The sequence below is a fragment of the Nomascus leucogenys genome, chromosome 1a (assembly GCF_006542625.1).
Source record: "Nomascus leucogenys isolate Asia chromosome 1a, Asia_NLE_v1, whole genome shotgun sequence".
NCBI lineage: Eukaryota > Metazoa > Chordata > Mammalia > Primates > Hylobatidae > Nomascus > Nomascus leucogenys.
This window is the reverse complement of record NC_044381.1, coordinates 29,321,288-29,340,392: the sequence shown is the minus strand read 5'-3', so window position 1 is coordinate 29,340,392 and position 19,105 is coordinate 29,321,288. Positions and strand designations below refer to the sequence as shown.

The window sequence follows — 19,105 nt, the reverse complement described above, 5'->3', positions numbered from 1 at the left end:
GTCTTTAGTAAGCATTTTTAATATGAATAAATTAATGTCCCCTAATTGTTTTTTGTAGACTATCCTGTATAAGAAAGTTTAGCTTAGATCCAGTATGGCTTTGACTTGCGAGCCTGGATAACTTTTTGCCTTTTTCTCATTTCTGGCTATTTATTACCATTTCAACTTTGGGGACATTTCATTAGGTTCTTGGTCCCTTTCAAGGCTCAGTTTCCACATCAGCAAAATGGGGAGAGTAGCAACAGATGCTTGTTTCTTCCCATCTTCTTATTACCTATTCCTTCTCCAGGAAAGGTTTCTTGTGTACGCTTTCCTCTGGAGAAAAAAACAGCCGACGGAGCGGTTAGAAGCCATCAGGATCCTGAGTTGTGCGTCCAGTAGGGAGAGGGAAAATTCCCGCGTGCCTCCTAGATCTGGAAGCAATCCGGCACCTTTTTGGCAGCGAGTTGGCCCGGTCTTCGGCTGCCTCAGACCGCGTTGCCCTCTAGCCTCGAGGCAGAGAGCTGCCTCGGTGCCACCGCTAAATGAGCCCGGCGCCGCGCAGCCTCTGACACGCGCAGAAGGGCCCGGCCTTGTTCTGGCTGCCGCCGCCCTGCAGCCCGCACGGCGCTGCACTGGGGGCGGGGAGTCTGATGGGAGACGCGCGCGGCGCTGAGGACGCGGCGGCCCGGGAGAGGGAGCGGGAGAGGGACTGGGCGCGGGAGGCGGGAGGCGGGGGACAGAGGGAGGCGCCGCCGCCGCCGCCGCCCGCCCCTTTCCGCTGGAGAGCAGCTGCTGCAGCAGGAGCAGAGCAGGAGCCGCGCAGCCGCCGCCGCCGCCGCCGCCGGGGGATGTGGCTGGCGCCTGCCCCTAGCCGCGCCGCCTCTTGAGTACCAGCCGCCGCTGCAGCCGCCGCCGCCGCCGCGTAGCCGTGCGGGGCCAGGCCGCGCCCTCCCCGGGCGCCCGCCGGCTCGCATGCCGAGGGGCTCCGGGGCGTAGCTGCGCGCCCGGCGCCGCCTCCGGGCTCCTTCGGCCCCGCCATGGGCTGCTGCAGCTCCGCCTCCTCCGCCGCGCAGGTGAGGGGCTCCCGCCTCCCGGCCGCCCGCCCGGATGCCTCCCGTGCGCCGCGTCGCGCCGCGGGCGCCCGCCGCCCGATACCTCTCGCTGTCCCCAGCCTCCCCTGAGCGCACCGTGCAGTCCAAAGACCCCCCACTCCGCCTTTCCCTCCCCCGGGTCCCGCCGAATCCCGCGCGCTGGCTCCGCGGCTGCCGACTCGCAGGCGCCTCTGCGCGGCCCCTAGTGCGCCCTCAGCTCTTCCCGGACCCTTCCCCACTCGGCCCCCTCCTCCCAGTCACACCTGAGCGGCCCGTCCCGCCCGCCGGCAGGTAGAGGCTGCACTGGCGCGGCGCCTCCTCTGCCCCAGGTGGCATCCCCTTCCCTGTTCTTCCGGGCCTGGCTCCTCTCTTCCACCTCCGTGGAGTCTCCCCGCCATCCGCCGCCTGTTTTCTGTGCTCCTCGCAGGTGTACCCCCAGCAAGGGCTCTTCACCTCTCCCACCGAATTCCAGTTTCTGCTTCATTAGATATTCTGTCCCTTTTCTCTTGCCCGCTGCCCCCCCGGCTGGGTTCAGATGTTTCAGCGGGTCCCGGAGCCCATCCACGGCCCGCTCCGCAGACCTCGCTTGCTCGCTTGCACCCCATCCCCCCTTGGTGCCGTGACCCGGGCCCCGCGGCCTCCCCGCACTCGGAGGTCCCTGCGGGAGCGCCGACTCTGGGCTGGGAAGGAGATTGGGCACCTGGTGGGTGACGGGAGCGTTACGGAAACTCCCTCTTTGTTGCCAGTGTAACAGGAGGAAGAGGTTCCGAATTTAGTTTTTCTGTGGGCACTGGCTGAATGTTGTCGCTGAGGGCTGAGATGCAGAGATTTCTCCCAGCTTCTACCCTGCCCCCATCCAAATTTCGCCAACCTCTTTCTCTCGGTTCCGAGCCCTTAACCTGGGTGGAAATGTTTAGACAAGTGTATGAGGATCAAATGTAATAGAACTTGACTACTGTCCACTAATAACTGAGAGGACCTGTTTGTAAATTACCTAATTTAGTGGATTAGTGAGTGTATTTACAAATACTATAAAAAGCAATCAGGAATACTGCATCAAACTGTCTTGTGGTGGTGTATGAAAAATAGGCTCTGACAACGCCTGGGATGTAATCTCACAGTTTCATTAGCGTAGAATTTAACTGTGGTCTGTGATTTGTTTGTTTTAGGGGGCAGAAAAGGGCTCTTGTTTTTAGAAATAATGGATGGTTGGTTCTTGGTGAAGAAAAATGCTAGTCTGGGGGAAAAAAATTCCTCCAGAGATCTAGCATCTGTGATAATGCCAGAAGTGTTTTTGCTGCTGCTAAATGACTATATATAACTCAGTTTTAAATAACCTGCATACTTGTTCTGAAAATCTGAGATCTGTTAGAGAGAAAATGACTTGCAGATGAATGGGGGACATTTATGTTTTATTAGGTATCCATCCTATCATCCTATTCTTCGAGTCTTTTTTTTTTTTTTTTGAGTGTTTGCTTACCCGTTTGCTTTTTTTTTTTCTGCTAGCATTATAGTCAGGCTTTTTGGTGTAGTGAAACATTCCTATTCAGTTATAATAGCAAAGAAAAACTATATGTAGAGGTGTTAGGAAGGAGAGGCTTGGTATATCACAGTTTTCATATTAACATATAAAGGTGTAGAATTGCACATAACTTTCAACTGGTTAGGAATGGGGGGGGTCTAGTTGGGTGCACTTTAATATTTACTTAAATATAAATTTCACCAAAAAGGTGTTTTTCAGATTGCCTTTCTTTTCAGAATTGAGTTAATTTACATTCCCTTTTGGTGGTGAAATGCCTTTAAGACAGAAAAGTACTGATAGTTTATGGATAGCTTGTTCAGTGCATGAACAGTTAAATTTTGGAGGGATGGGTGCTGCATCAGAACTCTGCTTTAAAACAGATAGTGGGTCTTGCATTTGTCTAGCTCCACGATATACTTTTCAGAACGCTATCATATACATTTTCTTTTTTTTTTTTTTTTACCTCCTCTCACTGTAGACCATGCCTTGTTCTACAGATAAGATGCATGTCATGCACCCAAGGGGTGCATTTTTTTTTCCTGTGGATTCCTATAATCAATCAACAGCTGTCACATGCTTTTAAGTTCAGCTTTAGGGGCTTGTAGTGTTCAGTGGAGCATTGAGGAGCAGGTTTTGTGCCAAAGCTGGTCATTTTTTTTTTTCTTTTTTGAGATTTTTGGCATCCTTTTTCATTTGTGAAATGTTACTAATCGGCTGGTATTTTAACGCTCCTTTCAGGAGCATCACCAGTTTTAGAATACTGTTGTTCCTAGATGTGTTTTTAAACAAAATAGGGTTGCAACTCCACATCTTCTCCAGCCTCTCTTAGGGGTCTCAAAAGTATTTTCTTCTTCTTCTTTTTGTTTTTTTTCAGACGGGGTTTCGCTTTTGTTGCCCAGGCTGCTGGAGTGCAATGGTGCGATCTCAGCTCACTGCAACCTCCGCCTCCTGGGTTTGAGCGATTTTCCTGCCTCAGCCTCCCAAGTAGCTGGGATTATAGGCATGCACCACCTCGCCTGGCTAATTTTGTATTTTTGGTAGAGACAGGGTTTCGCCATGTTGGTCAGGCTGGTCTTGAACTCCTGACCTCGGGTGATCTACCCACCTCGGCCTCCCAAAGTGCTAGTATTACAGGCATGAGCCACCGCTCCCTACCAGAAAGTATTTTCTCAAATGTATTTTCACTCAGAATATGTTTGTTTCATCCCTTTTAATGGATTGTAAGCTTCTTGAGCACAGGAACTGTTTTTGTTTTCCTTATTTGTGTATCTACTGCAGTGCCTCACTGTACCTTGTACTTAGTAGTTGCTCAGCAGTAGTCACTGGAGGGAATATGTAGACATGTATTTGAACCTCTGGCTGGCAAGTGGCATTGAATATGAATCTAGACCTGACCCATCCACTGTTTGAATTCTGTGGGCTGGTTGATTAATTTTGCCAAGCCGTCCTCTTCTAAACTCAAACCTGGACTGTTTAAGTTAAAATTTACCTGCCTTTTCTATATCCCTCCCTGTTCTTCCAGTGGTACCATCAGCTTGCAAAATTGTTCAGGATTTTCCTTTGCTCCTGATGACCTGCTTAATGTGTATGTTTTAGATGGAGCAGTGGCTACAACATCTTAAAAGAGCTTGTCTGCAAACTCTAATGATAACCTATGCAACACATGAAAACAGGTGCTTTGAGGTAATCTGCAGTTTAGTTTAGCTTTTCTCAGCATTATCTTCAGCAACTTTAAAGCTCTGGCAGGTTTTATCAATGTAAATAAAGGGCATTTTCTTTTTGTAGCAGGGCTTCACTTTTGAAATATAATTTATTTTCCCTTACAGTCTCTTGCTATGTTGTAGATTCTCATAAAAGAGTTTGTGGTCTTCCAAACTTTGATCTCTTGTAATCTGTCCTGGTATTATTTTCATTTTCTTGGCAGTGTCTGGGTATCATAATTTTCCATCAAAATAATTATACTGTTTTAGGATTTAGATCAAAGAAAAGTGTCACATTCTATACTAGTATTTCATTGCTAGAGGAACAGATTATTGGCAAAATAATTTGTGCTGTATCAGCTATGTACATCTAGGATCTTAAAAGTGTCTAGTGAGTCAGGGCTCTTAAAGAACTTTTTAAATTATTTTTTTAAAAATTAGTGACCATTACAAGTTGTTTACTAATATTGGTAATTGCTCAATACAAACGAACACATGATAGTCTTTGCCTAAAAGTCTTTTGAGGGAAACGTAAAAGTAAGATAGTCTTGAGTTTCTTTTTACAGTACTAATCCTCCCTAAGGCTCTTAAAATTTATTCCCATCTCCCTATAATTCATTTGTTCTGGTATAACCTGACATAATTTCTATCCTTGTAATGTTAAACTTAAAAGTTCACTTGTAAATCTTCAGATTTATTAAATGCTCTTTCCCATTGACAAACCAGTTTGAATGAATCTTTTGAAAGATTACTTAGCAAATTGCCATAAGTCTTTGTCCTTCATGGCTAGATGATTATTTCTCACAGCAGTGCTTTGGAGGCCAGGAGATTTTGCAAGTTCTGTGAAGTTCTGTGTCCTTCAGTTCTAACCTTAGATGTTGTCAGAGGGATGGAGGAGAATCTTTCGAGTTGAACAAACTGCCCGTTGTCAGTCTAGCTTTAGGAGACTTTTGTCCACTGTCTCATCCCACTGTCTTCAAATTGAAGGCTGTATATTTAACTGTCTTTTTGTAGCGCTCATATTCTGTTTTGGGAGTAATAAAAAACAATCAGAAGCGATTTACAAATGCTGGTTAATATTTGCATATGCTAACTGTGCTTTCACAATTTTATTAATGCCGTCATCTATATCAGCTTTGTGGAGTTTGAAGTGAGATGGTAAAAATTAAATTTGAAGGATGTAGTGGGAATTACCAACAGAGACTAAAGTTGCTCAGTTAAATTATGACCTACAAAGTAAACTTGATCTAACAGGAACAGAAGTCATTGCATGAAGCCTTTTTTTTTCCTTCATCTTCTGAATACTGTGCTGTTAGTATAGAGGATCTACTCCTCAAAATATGTAAATCAAAGTTAATTTCAAAATTGGAAAATAACATAGAAATGATAATTTTTTTTTTTTTTTGAACTGGAGTTTGGCTCTCGTCACCAAGGCTGGAGTACGGTGGCATAATCTCGGCTCACTGCAACCTCTGCCTCCCGGGTTCAAGTGATTCTACTGCCTCAGCCTCTAAAGTAGCTGGGATTACAGGTGCTCGCCACCACGCCCAGCTGATTTTTTTTGTGTGTGTGTATTTTTAGTAGAGATGAGTTTTCACCATGTTGGCCAGGGTGGTCTCGAACTCCTGACCTCAGATGATCCACCCGCCTCAGCCTCCCAAAGTGCTGGGATTACAGGCATGAGCCACCATGCCCGGCCAATTCCCAAATCTTAAATTGCAGTTTACTGATTTTCTTTTCCAAGCGGGGTCTTGCTCTGTCACCCAGGCTAGAGTGCAATGGCATGATCATAGCTCGCTGCAGCTTTGATCTCCTGGGCTCAAGTGATCCTCCCACCTCAGCCTCCTGAGTAGCTGAGACTATAGGCATGAGCTCATGCCTGGCTATTTTTTTAATGTTTTAAATTTTTTGTAGAGACAGGATCCCACTGTGTTGCCTAGGCTGGTCTCAAACTCCCAGGTTCAAACGATCCTCCCACCTTGGCCTCCCAAAGTGCTAGGATTATAGGTGTGAGCCACTGCACCCGACCTACTTTTTTATCTTTAGAAAAGGTTTACTTTTCTAAAGATAAAATTCTGAATTAAGGAATTTCCAAGTTAAATTTCACACCACCATTTTAAACTTTCTACAGTTGCCATCTGGAGAGTAGCATGGTACAGCAAAGCTAGTCCACTTAGAATGCTTCCAGGCTTAACAAATACTATACTATCAAATACTATTTGATGTATTAACAGTACAGTCATTTAAAAATGTTTTTGGCCTGGGAAAATTATTCATAAAAATATATTCTACTACCAGTAATTGGTTGATAGTTGTTTTTCTATGCTCCCCTTTCCCCCGCTCAAATTGCAAAGAAAGAATGAAATATTTCAATTGTGTAATTTTGCTTCAGATTTTTGGGACTATAGGGGATATACGAGATAAACCTACTATCACTTCTCTGTTGATCTAAACTAGAATGTAGAGATATGAAGTAGACTGAGGTCAGACAGATACATTATGAGGTAGCTCGGATTAGAAACCTGCTTAGTGTCTTAATCTCTTGTCCTTTCTGTAGTACAGTACTATTACTTCTTAATGTCTTAGGCTTTCTTTTCCTTTCATCCTTGGCTGCACATAGGAATCACTTGGAGAAGTTTACAAATGTTATGGAAGTGATGCCTGGGTCCTATTCCTGGAGATTCTTATGTATTGGTCCAAGACTGCTGGCTGGGCATCAAAAAAAATTTTTTTTCCTGTTTTATAAGTGCTTCTTGCAGAGCAGGGCTAACCCATAGTAGTACACCCAGAGTAGCCAGCATCAAAACTTTTAAAAGTTCCCCTTGTAGCCCTCATGTGGCACCAAGTTTGAGAGCCACTCTTCCTTACCCTTTCTCTAGGTAATTTTATCCCTCGTATGGCTTCAGTTACAGTCTGTATGTGAACAGTTCCCAAACTAAATTACTGTCCTGGTCACTGATCCTTATATCCAACTGATTAATTAGCATTTACACTGGAATATTGTACAGGCAACTCAAACTCAACATGTTTAAATCTGTCCTCAAAATCGTAACCCTCACCCCCGGCTTTTTCAGTACTTTATCTCTGGTTCATCGAATGATACCAATGTCCTGGTTGTGGAAACGAGACTCGAGTCCTGTAGGGAACCTGCCTCTCACGCTTCTATATCTAGTCACCACATCTTGCCTCTTTGACTTTCTCAACGTCACTGCCAGCACTCCGGTTTAAGCCTCTGTCATCTCCAGCCCAGTACTGTGGTTACATATCTCTCTGTAACTGTTCATGCTCCCTTCTAATTTTTCTTCGTATTGCAGTCTTGGTGATCTTTGAAAAATCCCAAGCTGATTGTGTTCCTCTCCTACTTAAAACCCTTTAATGGTTTCCCATTGCTCTTAGGACAAAGACCAGAACACTTGACCCTGGACAACAAGACCCCATGTGTGGCTGATCTCCATCTCCCTATAAGGTCACCTTGTGCTGTGCTTTTCTTTGCTCATTGCACTGCAGCCTCACAGATTCTTCAGTTGGTTGTATTCCTTCCTCTTAGAGGGCTTTTACATATGTGGTTCACTTGTCTAGAAGGCTCTTTGCTTTGCTCCCTGGCTTTTGGCTGGTTGCTTTAAGTTTCAGCCTGAAAGTCACTTCCTTGGAAAAGCCTTTTATGATCCCTTCAAACTAGGCCATGTCTCCTCATTAAACTCTTATAGCCTTGTGTGTTTTCCCTGTGAGCGCTTAAAGCAGTAAACACGTAATTTTACAGTTAATATTAATGTCTAGACTAGGTGGTGGCAAACTACAGCCCATGGGCCAAATCTGACCTGCTACCTGTTTTTGTATGGCTTGCAACCTAAGAATGGTCTTTACATTTTTAAGTGGTTGAAACAAATCAAAAGAATATGATTTCATGAGAAATCTATTTCATAAATTATGAAATTTTAATTTCTCCATTCACAAGGTTTTATTGGGACACAGTCATACTAATTCATTTACTTGTCGATAGCTGCTTTCATATGACAGTGGCAGAGTTGAGTAGTTGTGACAGAAGCCTTATGGCCTGCAAGCATAAATATTTACTCTGTGTCCCCTTACAGAAAATGTTTGCTGACCCTTGCTCTAGGCCGAGTTGATGAAGAGAGGGGCCATGTTTGCTTTGTTTATTGCCATCTTGGTGCTTAGCTGGTACCAATACATGGTAGGTACTCATGAAATATTTGAATGAATTAACAGATATTCTGTTTCCCTCCATGGATAGAGGTGATTGAACTCCTACCTTAGAACACTGGGGTTTTAAAATTCATTATAAAAATTTTAAAAAGATTCTTCTTTGGAAGATTCTTAACAGAATTTTCAGGAGCTCTCTTAAGCAGCTTGTCTGTTGAAGGTATACATGTCATGTATGGAGCAAGTATACTTATAAAGGTGTAAGTTACTGGGTGAAGGTGGATGGGAAAGGGCTAGTGCACTGAAGTAATGGACCAGTTAGATTTACAGTGCTGATGTTTTTATAGCAGGCACAAATGGGTGAGACTTTATGGCAAACGTTGTAAAGAAAACATGTTTGAGCTGGTGAAAAATTTAAGTCATTAAAGAGTTAGACATTGTTATCTCTGCTGTGGGAATTCACTCTGTGAAGATGGTTAAAGTTTTTGACACAGTAATATTTCCTCCTTTTTGGTACTTTTTGTTTTCTAATTTATTTGGAATATAGCCTAGCATAATGCTCCAATTTTGAATTTATGCATTGTACAAAATTTAGTAATTTTTTTGGCAGTTTAAAAAACAGATTTACATTTTTCAGTATGTTTTATTATACTCAATAGAGGGATGCCAGTTTTTCCCCTCTGGGGGACTCCTTTGTAATTGTATAATACGATAATGTTGTAAAATAGGATTCATTTAACAAACATTTGGTTGATAAACCCCTGGAATTTATTTTTTTGTGAAAATATTATTATTCCTTTTAGTTGCTCTCTACAATATCCCGCAACCAGATATTTAGACTTTCATTTAGTAGGGAAACCCTTAAAAGCAACTTTTATTCCAATTTTTAAGGTTGCCAGAAATGCTGAAAATTATTAAATGGAAGTGTTTGACTTCTGGATATGTTTATAATATGTAAAGTAAAAAAACCAGCAGGAAGATGGAAAAATTGAAAACATGATTACTTCAAGATATTTAAGTAGCAGGGAAGGTATTAAAGTTTGTTTGTTTGTTTTTGTAGATTTGTGATAATATAATCATGATTATGATCTCGGAAAATTCTTCATTATAATGTTACAGCTGTAAGAAATAAAAAAGCTGGGTTTGGTGGCTCACAAGTATAATCCCAACACTTTGGGAGGCTGAGGCAGGAGGATTACTTGAAGCCAGGAGTTCTAGACCATCCTGGGCAATATAGTGAGACCCATCTCTACAAAAAATAGCAAAAAAAATTAGCCAGATATGGTGTCGTGTGCTTTTGGTCTCAGCTACCAGGAGGCTGAGGTGGGAGGAAGATCTCTTGAGTCTGGGAGGTTGAGACTGCATTGAGCTATGATCGTGCCTGTATTCCGGCCTGGGTGGCAGAGCGAGACCCTGTCTTTTATTTTTTTTGAGACAGAGTCTTGCTCTGTTGCCCAGGCTGGAGTGCAGTGGTGCAATCTTGGCTCACTGCAATCTCTGCCTCACGGGTTTAAGTGATTCTCCTGCCTCAGCCTCCAAGTAGCTGGGACTACAGGTACCTGCCACCACGCCTGGCTAATTTTATGTATTTTTAGTAGACACGAGGTTTCTGTGTTGACCAGGCTGGTCTCGAACTCCTGACCTTATGATGTGCCTGCCTTGCCCTCCCAAAGTGCTGGGATTACAGGCGTGAGCCACTGTGCCTGGCTGAGACCCTGTCTTAAACAAAGAAACAAACAATAAAAAAAAAACGCTTAAATCCAAATAGCTAAAACATTAAGGAAAATTGGTTATCTCCAGTAGGTCAAGGTGTAGGGTAGCTTTCAGGTTGGTTAGTTCAGTGGCTTGATGATGTCAGCAAGGACATAAGTTCTCTCCTTTTTCTTTTTTGTCATTTTACGGAAGGTAGCTTTTTCTTAATTAGCTCCCCTCAAGATCCCAAGATGGCTATGGCTCTTCTTACCGTCTTTTGCTGAGCTGACAATCTCCAGTGGTTTTCCTTTCATGGGAATTAGAGAGGGCTGCACACTCATCCCTAAACAAGCTCTAACAAGAGGAAGGCAAAGGACTCTGCAATTGGTTTAGACTAACCAGGACTTCCCTCTGAGTCAAGTGAGGGGCAGAGCAACACCAGAACAAAAGGAGGACTTTGCCAGCAAGGCGGCGGCAGGGATGCAGGAGCAGGCATGGTGGCTGGGTAGGCAGCCAATACTATCTGCTATGGTTTTGCCATTTTCTTTTGTCTTTAAATCAGACTTCTATAGTGTTTCTAACATTTTACTTACAGCCCCATTATGAACTTCACAGTTCGTAGTTCAAAGTCACACAGTTAGTTATCTTCTTGTCCTAGTGATGCTGTTCAAGCCATTGCTGAAACCCCTGTCTGTCTTTTTTGCCCACTCCCACTATATCTTTCCCATTCTGAGCTAAGGACAGCTTCAGATGAAGAAGAGCATTTGAGGTTGGAATAATGGTTAAGTAGTGAGTTAGTATTCTTGCAAGCCATGGTCCCTCAAGAGCACCTTGGGTGTTAGTATAACCTCTTCTCTCTCTAGCTCACAATCTCCTTTTCTACCTCTTTTGAAGTCTCACTTCTGTCTGTGTTTATCTTTGTTTCAAAATTGAGTATCAAAAAATTGATAGTTTTTATTTTCCTTATTTTTCTTTCCACCTCCAGCTAATACACTTAAGGAGCTGTAATACTGAGTAGAATATACTAAAGAGGGAAAAAGAGAGTGCCTCTGTTTTCTTTTGTTTTTAACCTGCTTACTTTCAGGTTTGTTTTTTTTTTTAAATAATTAAACTGAAAAGTCACGTCATTATTTAGAATATCTCTGATATAAAGAGTTCTCACAGTGTATAAAATGCATCCTTGCAATGCATAATTTACAGAAGGAAATAAACTAGTGTGTAAATACGTTCAATCTTGTTAATAACCAAATTAAAGCATAGAGGCATCCTTTCACATCTGTAACTTTGGTAATAGTTAACAAAATAATAATAATTACCCAAGTGATTTTCTTAATAAAATCTATTTGAATTTAGTCTGTTATACTTCCTCATTGCCAACTAAATCATCTTCCCTTAGTCGTTGAGTGGACTTTTGCCTTCGTCAGAAGTCCTTTCACTATTTCTTCTCTAAACAGCTATTAGAATCCAGAGGATTGAACATTATTGTGTACTGGCAGGAGGGTGGGCTCTATAGCCAGACTATATCAATTTGAATCCCACCTTGTCACTAGTTGAGTTATTTGGGCCACATTCTTTAACCTTTGGTGCCTGAGTTTCACCGGCTGTAAGATATAAACAATAATAAAACTTGCCTCAGAAGCTTTTAGCAAACTGCACAACTCATGAATGTATCTCAGAAATTACAATATTAATGTAAACTAAATCTCCCTGATGTTCTAATAACCATTAATCCTTCCCTTAAAAATGTTTTTGTGTTTGAGTTTTGGAAAGGTACCCTGACTTCCAAAAATTTTATTTTTATTTTTGAGACAGGGTCTTGCTCTGTCACCCTGGCTGGAGTGCAGTAGTGGATCTTGGCTCACTGCAACCTCCACCTCCCAGACTCAAGCAATCCTCCCACCTCAGCCTCCCGAGTAGCTGGGACTACAGGCAGGTACCACCATGCCTACTAATTTTTGTGTTTTTTGTAGAGATGGGGTTTTGTCATGTTGCCCAGGCTGGTCTCGAACTCCTGAGCTGAAGTGATCTGCCCACCTCAGCCTCTCAAAGTGCTGGAATTACAGGCATGAGCCACCACACCCAGCCTGGTTTATATTCTTGTGGTAATTTTATTGTGAGACAGAGTATCATTTAAGAGTTAGATCCAGCTGCATACGACAGAAAACTGAAAGAAACTAGATAAACCAGATAAAAATGTATTTCTTACCCAAAGTAAGTCCAGAAGTAGTGTTTCAGGGCTGATATGAGACTCCTTGTTTATCAAAGACCCACTCTCCTTTTGGTTTCATTATGTAAGCATATGGTTTTCATTCTTAAGATTACAAAATGGCTGGAAACTTTTCTTTTTTTTTTTTTTTTTTTTTTTTTGAGACAGGGTCTCTCTCTGTCACCCAGGCTGGAGTGCAGTGGTGAGATCTCAGCTCACTGCAGCGTCAGTCTCCTGGGCTCAAGCTATCCTCCTGGCTGAGCTTCCCAAGTAGCTGGGACTATAGGCATGCACTACCACACCCAGCTAATTTTTGTATTTATTTTATTTTATTTTACATTTTTTGAAATGGACTCTTGCTCTGTCACCCAGGCTGAAGTGCAGTGGTGTGATCTTGGCTCATTTTAACTTCCACCTCCCAGGTTCAAGCATTCTCCTGCCTCAGCCTCCTGAGTAGCTGGGATTACAGGTGCCCACCATGACACAGGGCTAATTTTTGTATTTTAGTAGAGGCGGGATTTCACCATGTTGGCCAGGCTGCTCTCGAACTCCTGACCTCAGGTAATCCACCTGCCTTGGCCTCCCAAAGTGCTGGGATTACAAGTGTGAGCCACTGCGCCTGGCCTTTTTTTGTTTTTGTTTTTGTTTTCTTTGAGACGGAGTTTCGCTCTTATTGCCCAGACTGGAGTACAATGGCATGATCTCAGCTCTCTGCAACCTCCGCCTCCCAGGTTCAAGCGATTCTCCTGCCTCAGCCTCCCAAGTAGCTGCGATTACAAGCATGTGCCACCACGCCTGGCTAATTTTGTATTTCTGGTAGAGATGGAGTTTCAATCAGGCTGGTCTCGAACTCCTGACCTCAGATGGTCTGCCCGCATTGGCCTCCCAAAGTGCTGAGATTACAGGCATGAGCCGCTGTGCCTGGTCTGTGTTTTTTTGTAGAGACGAGGTCTTGTCTCCCTGTGTTGCCCAGGCTGGTCTCAGATTCCTGGGTTCAAGGGATCCGCCCATCTTGGCCTCCAAAGTGCTGGGATTACAGGCATGAGCTACCGCGCCTGGCCCCTAGATTGTAAACTGTGTCTGGAAAATGAGTGCAAAGAGAGAAACAAACATAAATAATTAGAGGCTAAATTGGGTGGAGAGGAGTTCAGGGGATGGGGAAACCAAGAGAGGAAAGAATAGTTGGGGAGTGGGCTTCCTGAAAATGATTCTCCAGCCGAAGATCTCGTCTGGAAGAATGGGGTTTAGAAACTGAAGGGCAGACAGATTTTAGTAGAAAGCAGGGAGAGAAGGCATTCCAGTGTAAAGGAACAGCTGGATCAAAGGCAAGGAAGCAGACAATAACTTGCAGCATGTCAGTATGGAAAGGAGACCTGACCAGAGTAGAGTGAAGAGATGTTACATGTGGGGAAGGCATTCATATTTGAAGGGGAGGAAAATGGGCAGCCATGGAGGGGTTTTCAGAGTGGTTTAAGGAAGATTAATTTGACAGCGTACCTGCACCTGAATGGGAGAAATAGAAGGCAGAGGCCACCCAGGAAGCTGTTCAGTAACTCATACCAGTGTAAACAGGAAACAGAGAATAGTTATTGTGGAGTCAAAATAAAATAGACCTTCCCGACTTAATCTGGATATGTGGGATGAAAGAGAAGGAAAGAACAGGTGTTTTGAACGCCACATCACGGAAGAAGGGTATTATAATGGCTAGACATGATAGTTGAGATGGGGACTAGTATGTGGAGAGGGGAAGATGAATTCAATTTTGTATGGACTGACTTGAGGTGGTACTGATATTAATACCTCCAGGTAGTATTTTCCATAGGGAATTGAAGACCCAGAACTGGATTTCAGAAAATGCTTTAAGTCATGAGCATATAGAATATAGAGAACACCAATCATTGCTGGAGATTTACTGTGTGGTAGCCTCTGGGCTAAGCGCTTTACATGCAGTTCTCATTTTATTCTCATAACTCTCAGGTGGGTCCCAGTTAGCCTCATTTTACAGAGGAGGAAACAGAAACTCAGAAAGGCTAGGTACCTTGCCTAGGATCGCCCAAGTAGTGTAAAACTGGGAGTAGTTCCAAGCCTGTGCACTTCCTGCTGTATTTCCCTCTGCTGTTCCGAGAACTACTATATTAAGTGGTAGATTGAATGTACCTTAGATACCACTTTTTTTGGTCACTTAATTTCGGAGATTGTGTTTGCTGTTTGTTGTTTCGTTTTTTTTTTGTTGTTTTTTTTTTGGAGACGGAGTTTTGCTCTGTTGCCTAGGCTGGAGTGCAGTGGTGCGGTCTCGGCCCACTGCAACCCACACCTCCCGGGTTCAAGGGATTCTCCTGCCTCAGCCTCCCAAGTAGCTGGGATTATAGGCGCCCACCACTACACCCGGCTAATTTTTTTTTTTTTTTTCTTTTGGTAGAGACGGGGTTTCACCATGTTGGCCAGGCTGGTCTCAAATTCCTGACCTCAGGTGATCCGCCCACCTCAGCCTCCCAAAATGCCGGCATTACAGGTGTGAGCCGCCGCGCCTGCTTGTTCTCTCTTTAAAGTCTGTGTGTAGGTTGGTTTTAAATCAGTGCACCTCAAACTATAGAGGCCAGGGTACGACAGTTTGGAGCAGAGTCTGAAAGTGGTGGTTATAAACTTCAGACTCTTAAGTAAGGACCAATGGCTACTGTGCATTTCCTCCAGGGCCCTTCCATATTTTCTTCTAAGAACTAAGTCTGAACAAGTCTGTCATGGCAGCAAGTTTACTACTTGTTACTATAATTGTGTTCTTTCCCCATAATTCACCAATTCCTGAAAATACACTTTTAAATAAGTAATGGATATTTATATGTTTAGTCAGTCTTTGGAGATTCATGGCCTTCGAAAGGGTTAATGTAAGTGATGCTTGTGTTATTAATATTGAGTACCAACAAGGCTCTGGAGAGCAGTAAGAGAGTGAAAGGTGAAGAAAATGGCCTCAATAAAGTTGACTCTGGAGCACAAATGATTAGTGTGCACATTAAGATCAAATTACAAAGACAGAGATTCCTACCATCAGAGCAAGAGCCGAATTTTTAAAATAATGAACTTCATTTTAAAAACTCAGCATATTTAAGAGAGTTTTATTCCTTGCTTGCTAAGTCTCAAAGTTTTTCCAAATCTATTTTGCATGTGGTTTGGTATTTTCATGACAATTCTGAAACCACAGGTGTTGGAAGACAATTCTAAAGATACCAAGTTTTAAATATATTTTGACATATTTTGAAACTAGCCATACTTTTCATCAAGAAAAACATTTTTGAATATACATTGCTGATAGCAGATTTCATTTATGAAAGTTTGGAAATAATACTTTAATAAGGCACTTCATTTTAAAACTGAAAGCAATTCTAGTTTGCTGCTAGTTTAAAAAGTTTATAGTTTAATGTAATCTGAGGAAGTAAACCAAGACCAAGTGGAAACACTTATTTATCTTGAGGTTGCAACAAGCAAATTGAGCTGGGAGCCTTCTGGGTGAGGAAGGATCTGCTACTTAAATCAGGCTCTAAGATATGATAGATGGTGCTCTACATGCCATCGCTTTTAAAGATTTAAATGTTTCTTATATAAGAATATCTTAATTAGGATTTCTCCCAAGTATGTGCTTCCAAAGCACCAGGGATACAAGGTGTTCTGCCAAAAAAAGGGTTCTGAGGTCAGAAAAGTTTGAAAGGTTCTTCTTACTCACTTCATACCACCCCCTCACTGGCCCCCCAACCCCATTTGAAAAGTAATCATGCATATTAACATATTTAGGGTCATTGCCCTGCCTCCCAGGAAACCAGTTTAACTTTGCTTAACTGGCCTTTATCGGACTTATCTGTCCTTTAAAATTTTTTTTCACTGTATCTTGAACTGCTCTCCTACACAGCACACTTTGAGTAACACTGCTTGAAATACTGCTTCTCAATTTCATTCTCCTAAATGACAACAAAAGTGATTACGGTGAAACCAGAAGCAACAATAAGGTTGTTGGATCAGGTGACTCTTAACTAAGAATCACTCAGCGCTGAAACTGAGTTTAAGTGCATCACAAACTTCATGTTCTTCTTTAAAATACTGGCAAAAGTAGGTAAATTTCAAGTCACTCAAGTATATTATAACTTAAAACCCTTTCACGTGAATCATTGTTTCTCAGATTAGTGATTTGAGATCTCCAAGGGATATTAGGTAGGGTAAATGATTGACAAAAGAATCCTTCAAGTTTGAAACTTGATAATATGAAGTGCTATGGGGTCAGCTGGGCCAGCAGCAAGAAGGGGAGCCATCATCTGCACTGGAGGATTTTCTCCTTTCTTCAAGTCTGCTGCAGCAGAGGGGCAGTTACAGTCATCACTTAAACTCCAAATGGCCATCCGGAGATGGAATGCTATCTTTGGTTGGAGAAAGAATTGAGGATAGGGATGATGGGCCAAGCAGATAATAGATCCTCAATAAATGTTTATTGAATACATATGGAACAGGGATGGAGTATTTGGAGACTAAACATTTATTTTGTGGTGCTGATACTTGTCAAGATTATGGTTAAAACAAATATAACTTGCCAATGGAGAGAAATGGGAATGAACCTGAAAATTAAAACTAGCTGCCATTCAAAATGTTTAATTCTGGTGGGCTTTTGAACCCTACCTTGCCAGCATGTGTTCCTAGGTTATAATGAAGTCTTGGTGAATACATTAATATTAGCCAATCAGGAAAAAAGGCACATCATAAGCTAGAACCCTCTGGGCCTCACCAAAACCTCAGTATGACAGGTAATCAGCACTGGACGATAGATTTATTATATAAGAATGAGGGCCTTCTTTCCCTTCTGCCACACCCCCTTCCCCCATTTCCCTGCAACACACCTCTTGTTTCTGGCCCACAGAGCATAATGAAAGCTCTTCTGGCCCATTTTCTCAGTGCCTGCCTGGGAGTAGACTGGGTAAAGCTCCAGTCTTAAGTATTTTGTTCAGAGTGTGACCTGGAAGATGACAAGCAGCACTGCTTCTGCCCAGTGCAGCAATGAGGAAACTCAGGACAAAGGGAAGATGCTGAAAAGTAAAATAAAAGAACCAAGAATATCGGTAGAATAAAAAGAGAATCCCAAGCTGGCTGCATGCTTTGGTTCTGTTCAATGTTTATGGGCTGGTGTGCTGTCAGGCTAAGTACTGGGCTCAATAAAGAATGAGACTTTTCCTTCTGTGTGCAGTCTGTTACGGGAGATGCTACGGAGGGGTGTAGCTTTGTCAGTGTGCCAGAGCCCAACTGAATCTGTGTTTCTCTCTCTCTCTGTCTCTCTCTCTTTTTTTTTTTTTTTGAGAGGAAGTCTCACTTTGTCGCTCAGGCTGGAGTGCAATGGCACGATCTCATCTCACTGCAGCCTCTGCCTGCCACGTTCAAGTGATTCTCCTATCTCAGCCTCCCAAGTAGCTGAGACTACAGGCGCCTGCCACCATGCCCAGCTAATTTTATTTTTTTATTTTTAGTTGAGACGGGGTTTCACCATGTTGGTCAGGCTGGTCTCGAACTCCTGACCTCAGGTGATCTGCCCGCATTGGCCTCTCAAAGTGTTAGGATTACAGGTGTGAGCCGCCGTGCCTGGCCCTGTGTTTCTTATATAGCTAAATATTAGTATAGTTTACAAGGTGTAAAACACTGATAATTCCTTGCTAGATTTTAAACTAATTTTCAAAACTAAAAACTAGAAATACAAAAGTGCCCTAAAGGAACATAGATGTTATTTTTGAAGTTTGGTTTGTGTTTATGCTTCACTGGTAAGGATGAAGTTCAGTAAACTTTAGGATAAAGTTATTGTGTCTGTAGGCATGACAGCATTTTATTATACAGAGTGAAAAAAATACTGTCCTTGAGTAAGAAAGTAACAAAGCTTCAGATGCCTGTATGCAAGTCACAGTGACTTTTGAGGCAGTCCCATAGAAAAGATTGTACCTATAATATGGGTAATATTTTAATTTTCATGTTGAAATGACCAGCTTTTAAGCTAATAAATGAGTTTTCTTCTTTGATAGGGCAGATTCTAGAAATTTAAAAAAAGTATTCTTCTATTCATAGTTATTGACTAACCTATGGTGGCTCTTTTGTTGCTCTTATGTGTTTATGACTTAGTCATGTATCTCTGCCCTGTTACCCTGCCAGGAAATCTACCTGCTCTTGCCATAGTCCCAAAGTCTCATACCTAACTGGGCGCAGTCACCTGTTTAGTGTTCCATGGCCATGAACTACAAGGTCCAGAATGGATTCAGGGACACCCAACTCTTCAATTTGTTTCCTACCACTACATCAGACCACCTTCTCATTTATCTTCCAGCTTTCTCCCATTCAGACATACATTTTCTCTTTATGCTCTTTAAGTTTTTGTATCTCATTTGGTTCCAAAAATGTTTTAGGTAATTTTTTTTTTTTTTTTTTGAGACGGAGTCTTGCTCTGTCCCCCAGGCTGGAGTGCAGTGGCGCGATCTCGGCTCACTGCAAGCTCCGCCCCCCGGGTTCACGCCATTCTCCTGCCTCAGCCTCCCAAGTAGCTGGGACTACAGGCGCCCGCCAACACGCCTGGCTAGTTTTTTTTGTATTTTTAGTAGAGACGGGGTTTCACCGCGTTAGCCAAGATGGTCTCGATCTCCTGACCTCGTGATCCGCCCGTCTCGGCCTCCCAAAGTGCTGGGATTACAGGCTTGAGCCACCACACCCGGCCGTTTTAGGTAATTTTTAATAAAATGTAAAT

The 19,105-nt window shown here is 42.8% G+C and overlaps 1 protein-coding gene across 3 annotated transcripts in view; it reads left to right on the top strand.

Annotated features, from left to right (window-relative positions):
• Positions 1 to 749: 749 nt before the first annotated feature.
• The window catches only part of SLC44A1 (solute carrier family 44 member 1), a 201,939-nt gene continuing 183,583 nt past the window's right edge, over positions 750 to 19,105 (top strand). For 2 of the 3 annotated variants that reach the window (XM_030826457.1, XM_030826410.1), the window contains exon 1: positions 758 to 1,055. In XM_030826457.1, coding sequence (XP_030682317.1) covers positions 1,020 to 1,055 — 36 coding nt within the window. In that variant the 5' untranslated portion in view covers positions 758 to 1,019. Of the gene's footprint in view, positions 1,056 to 19,105 lie in introns of all 3 variants that reach the window. The other variant, XM_030826507.1, reaches the window with a different exon arrangement.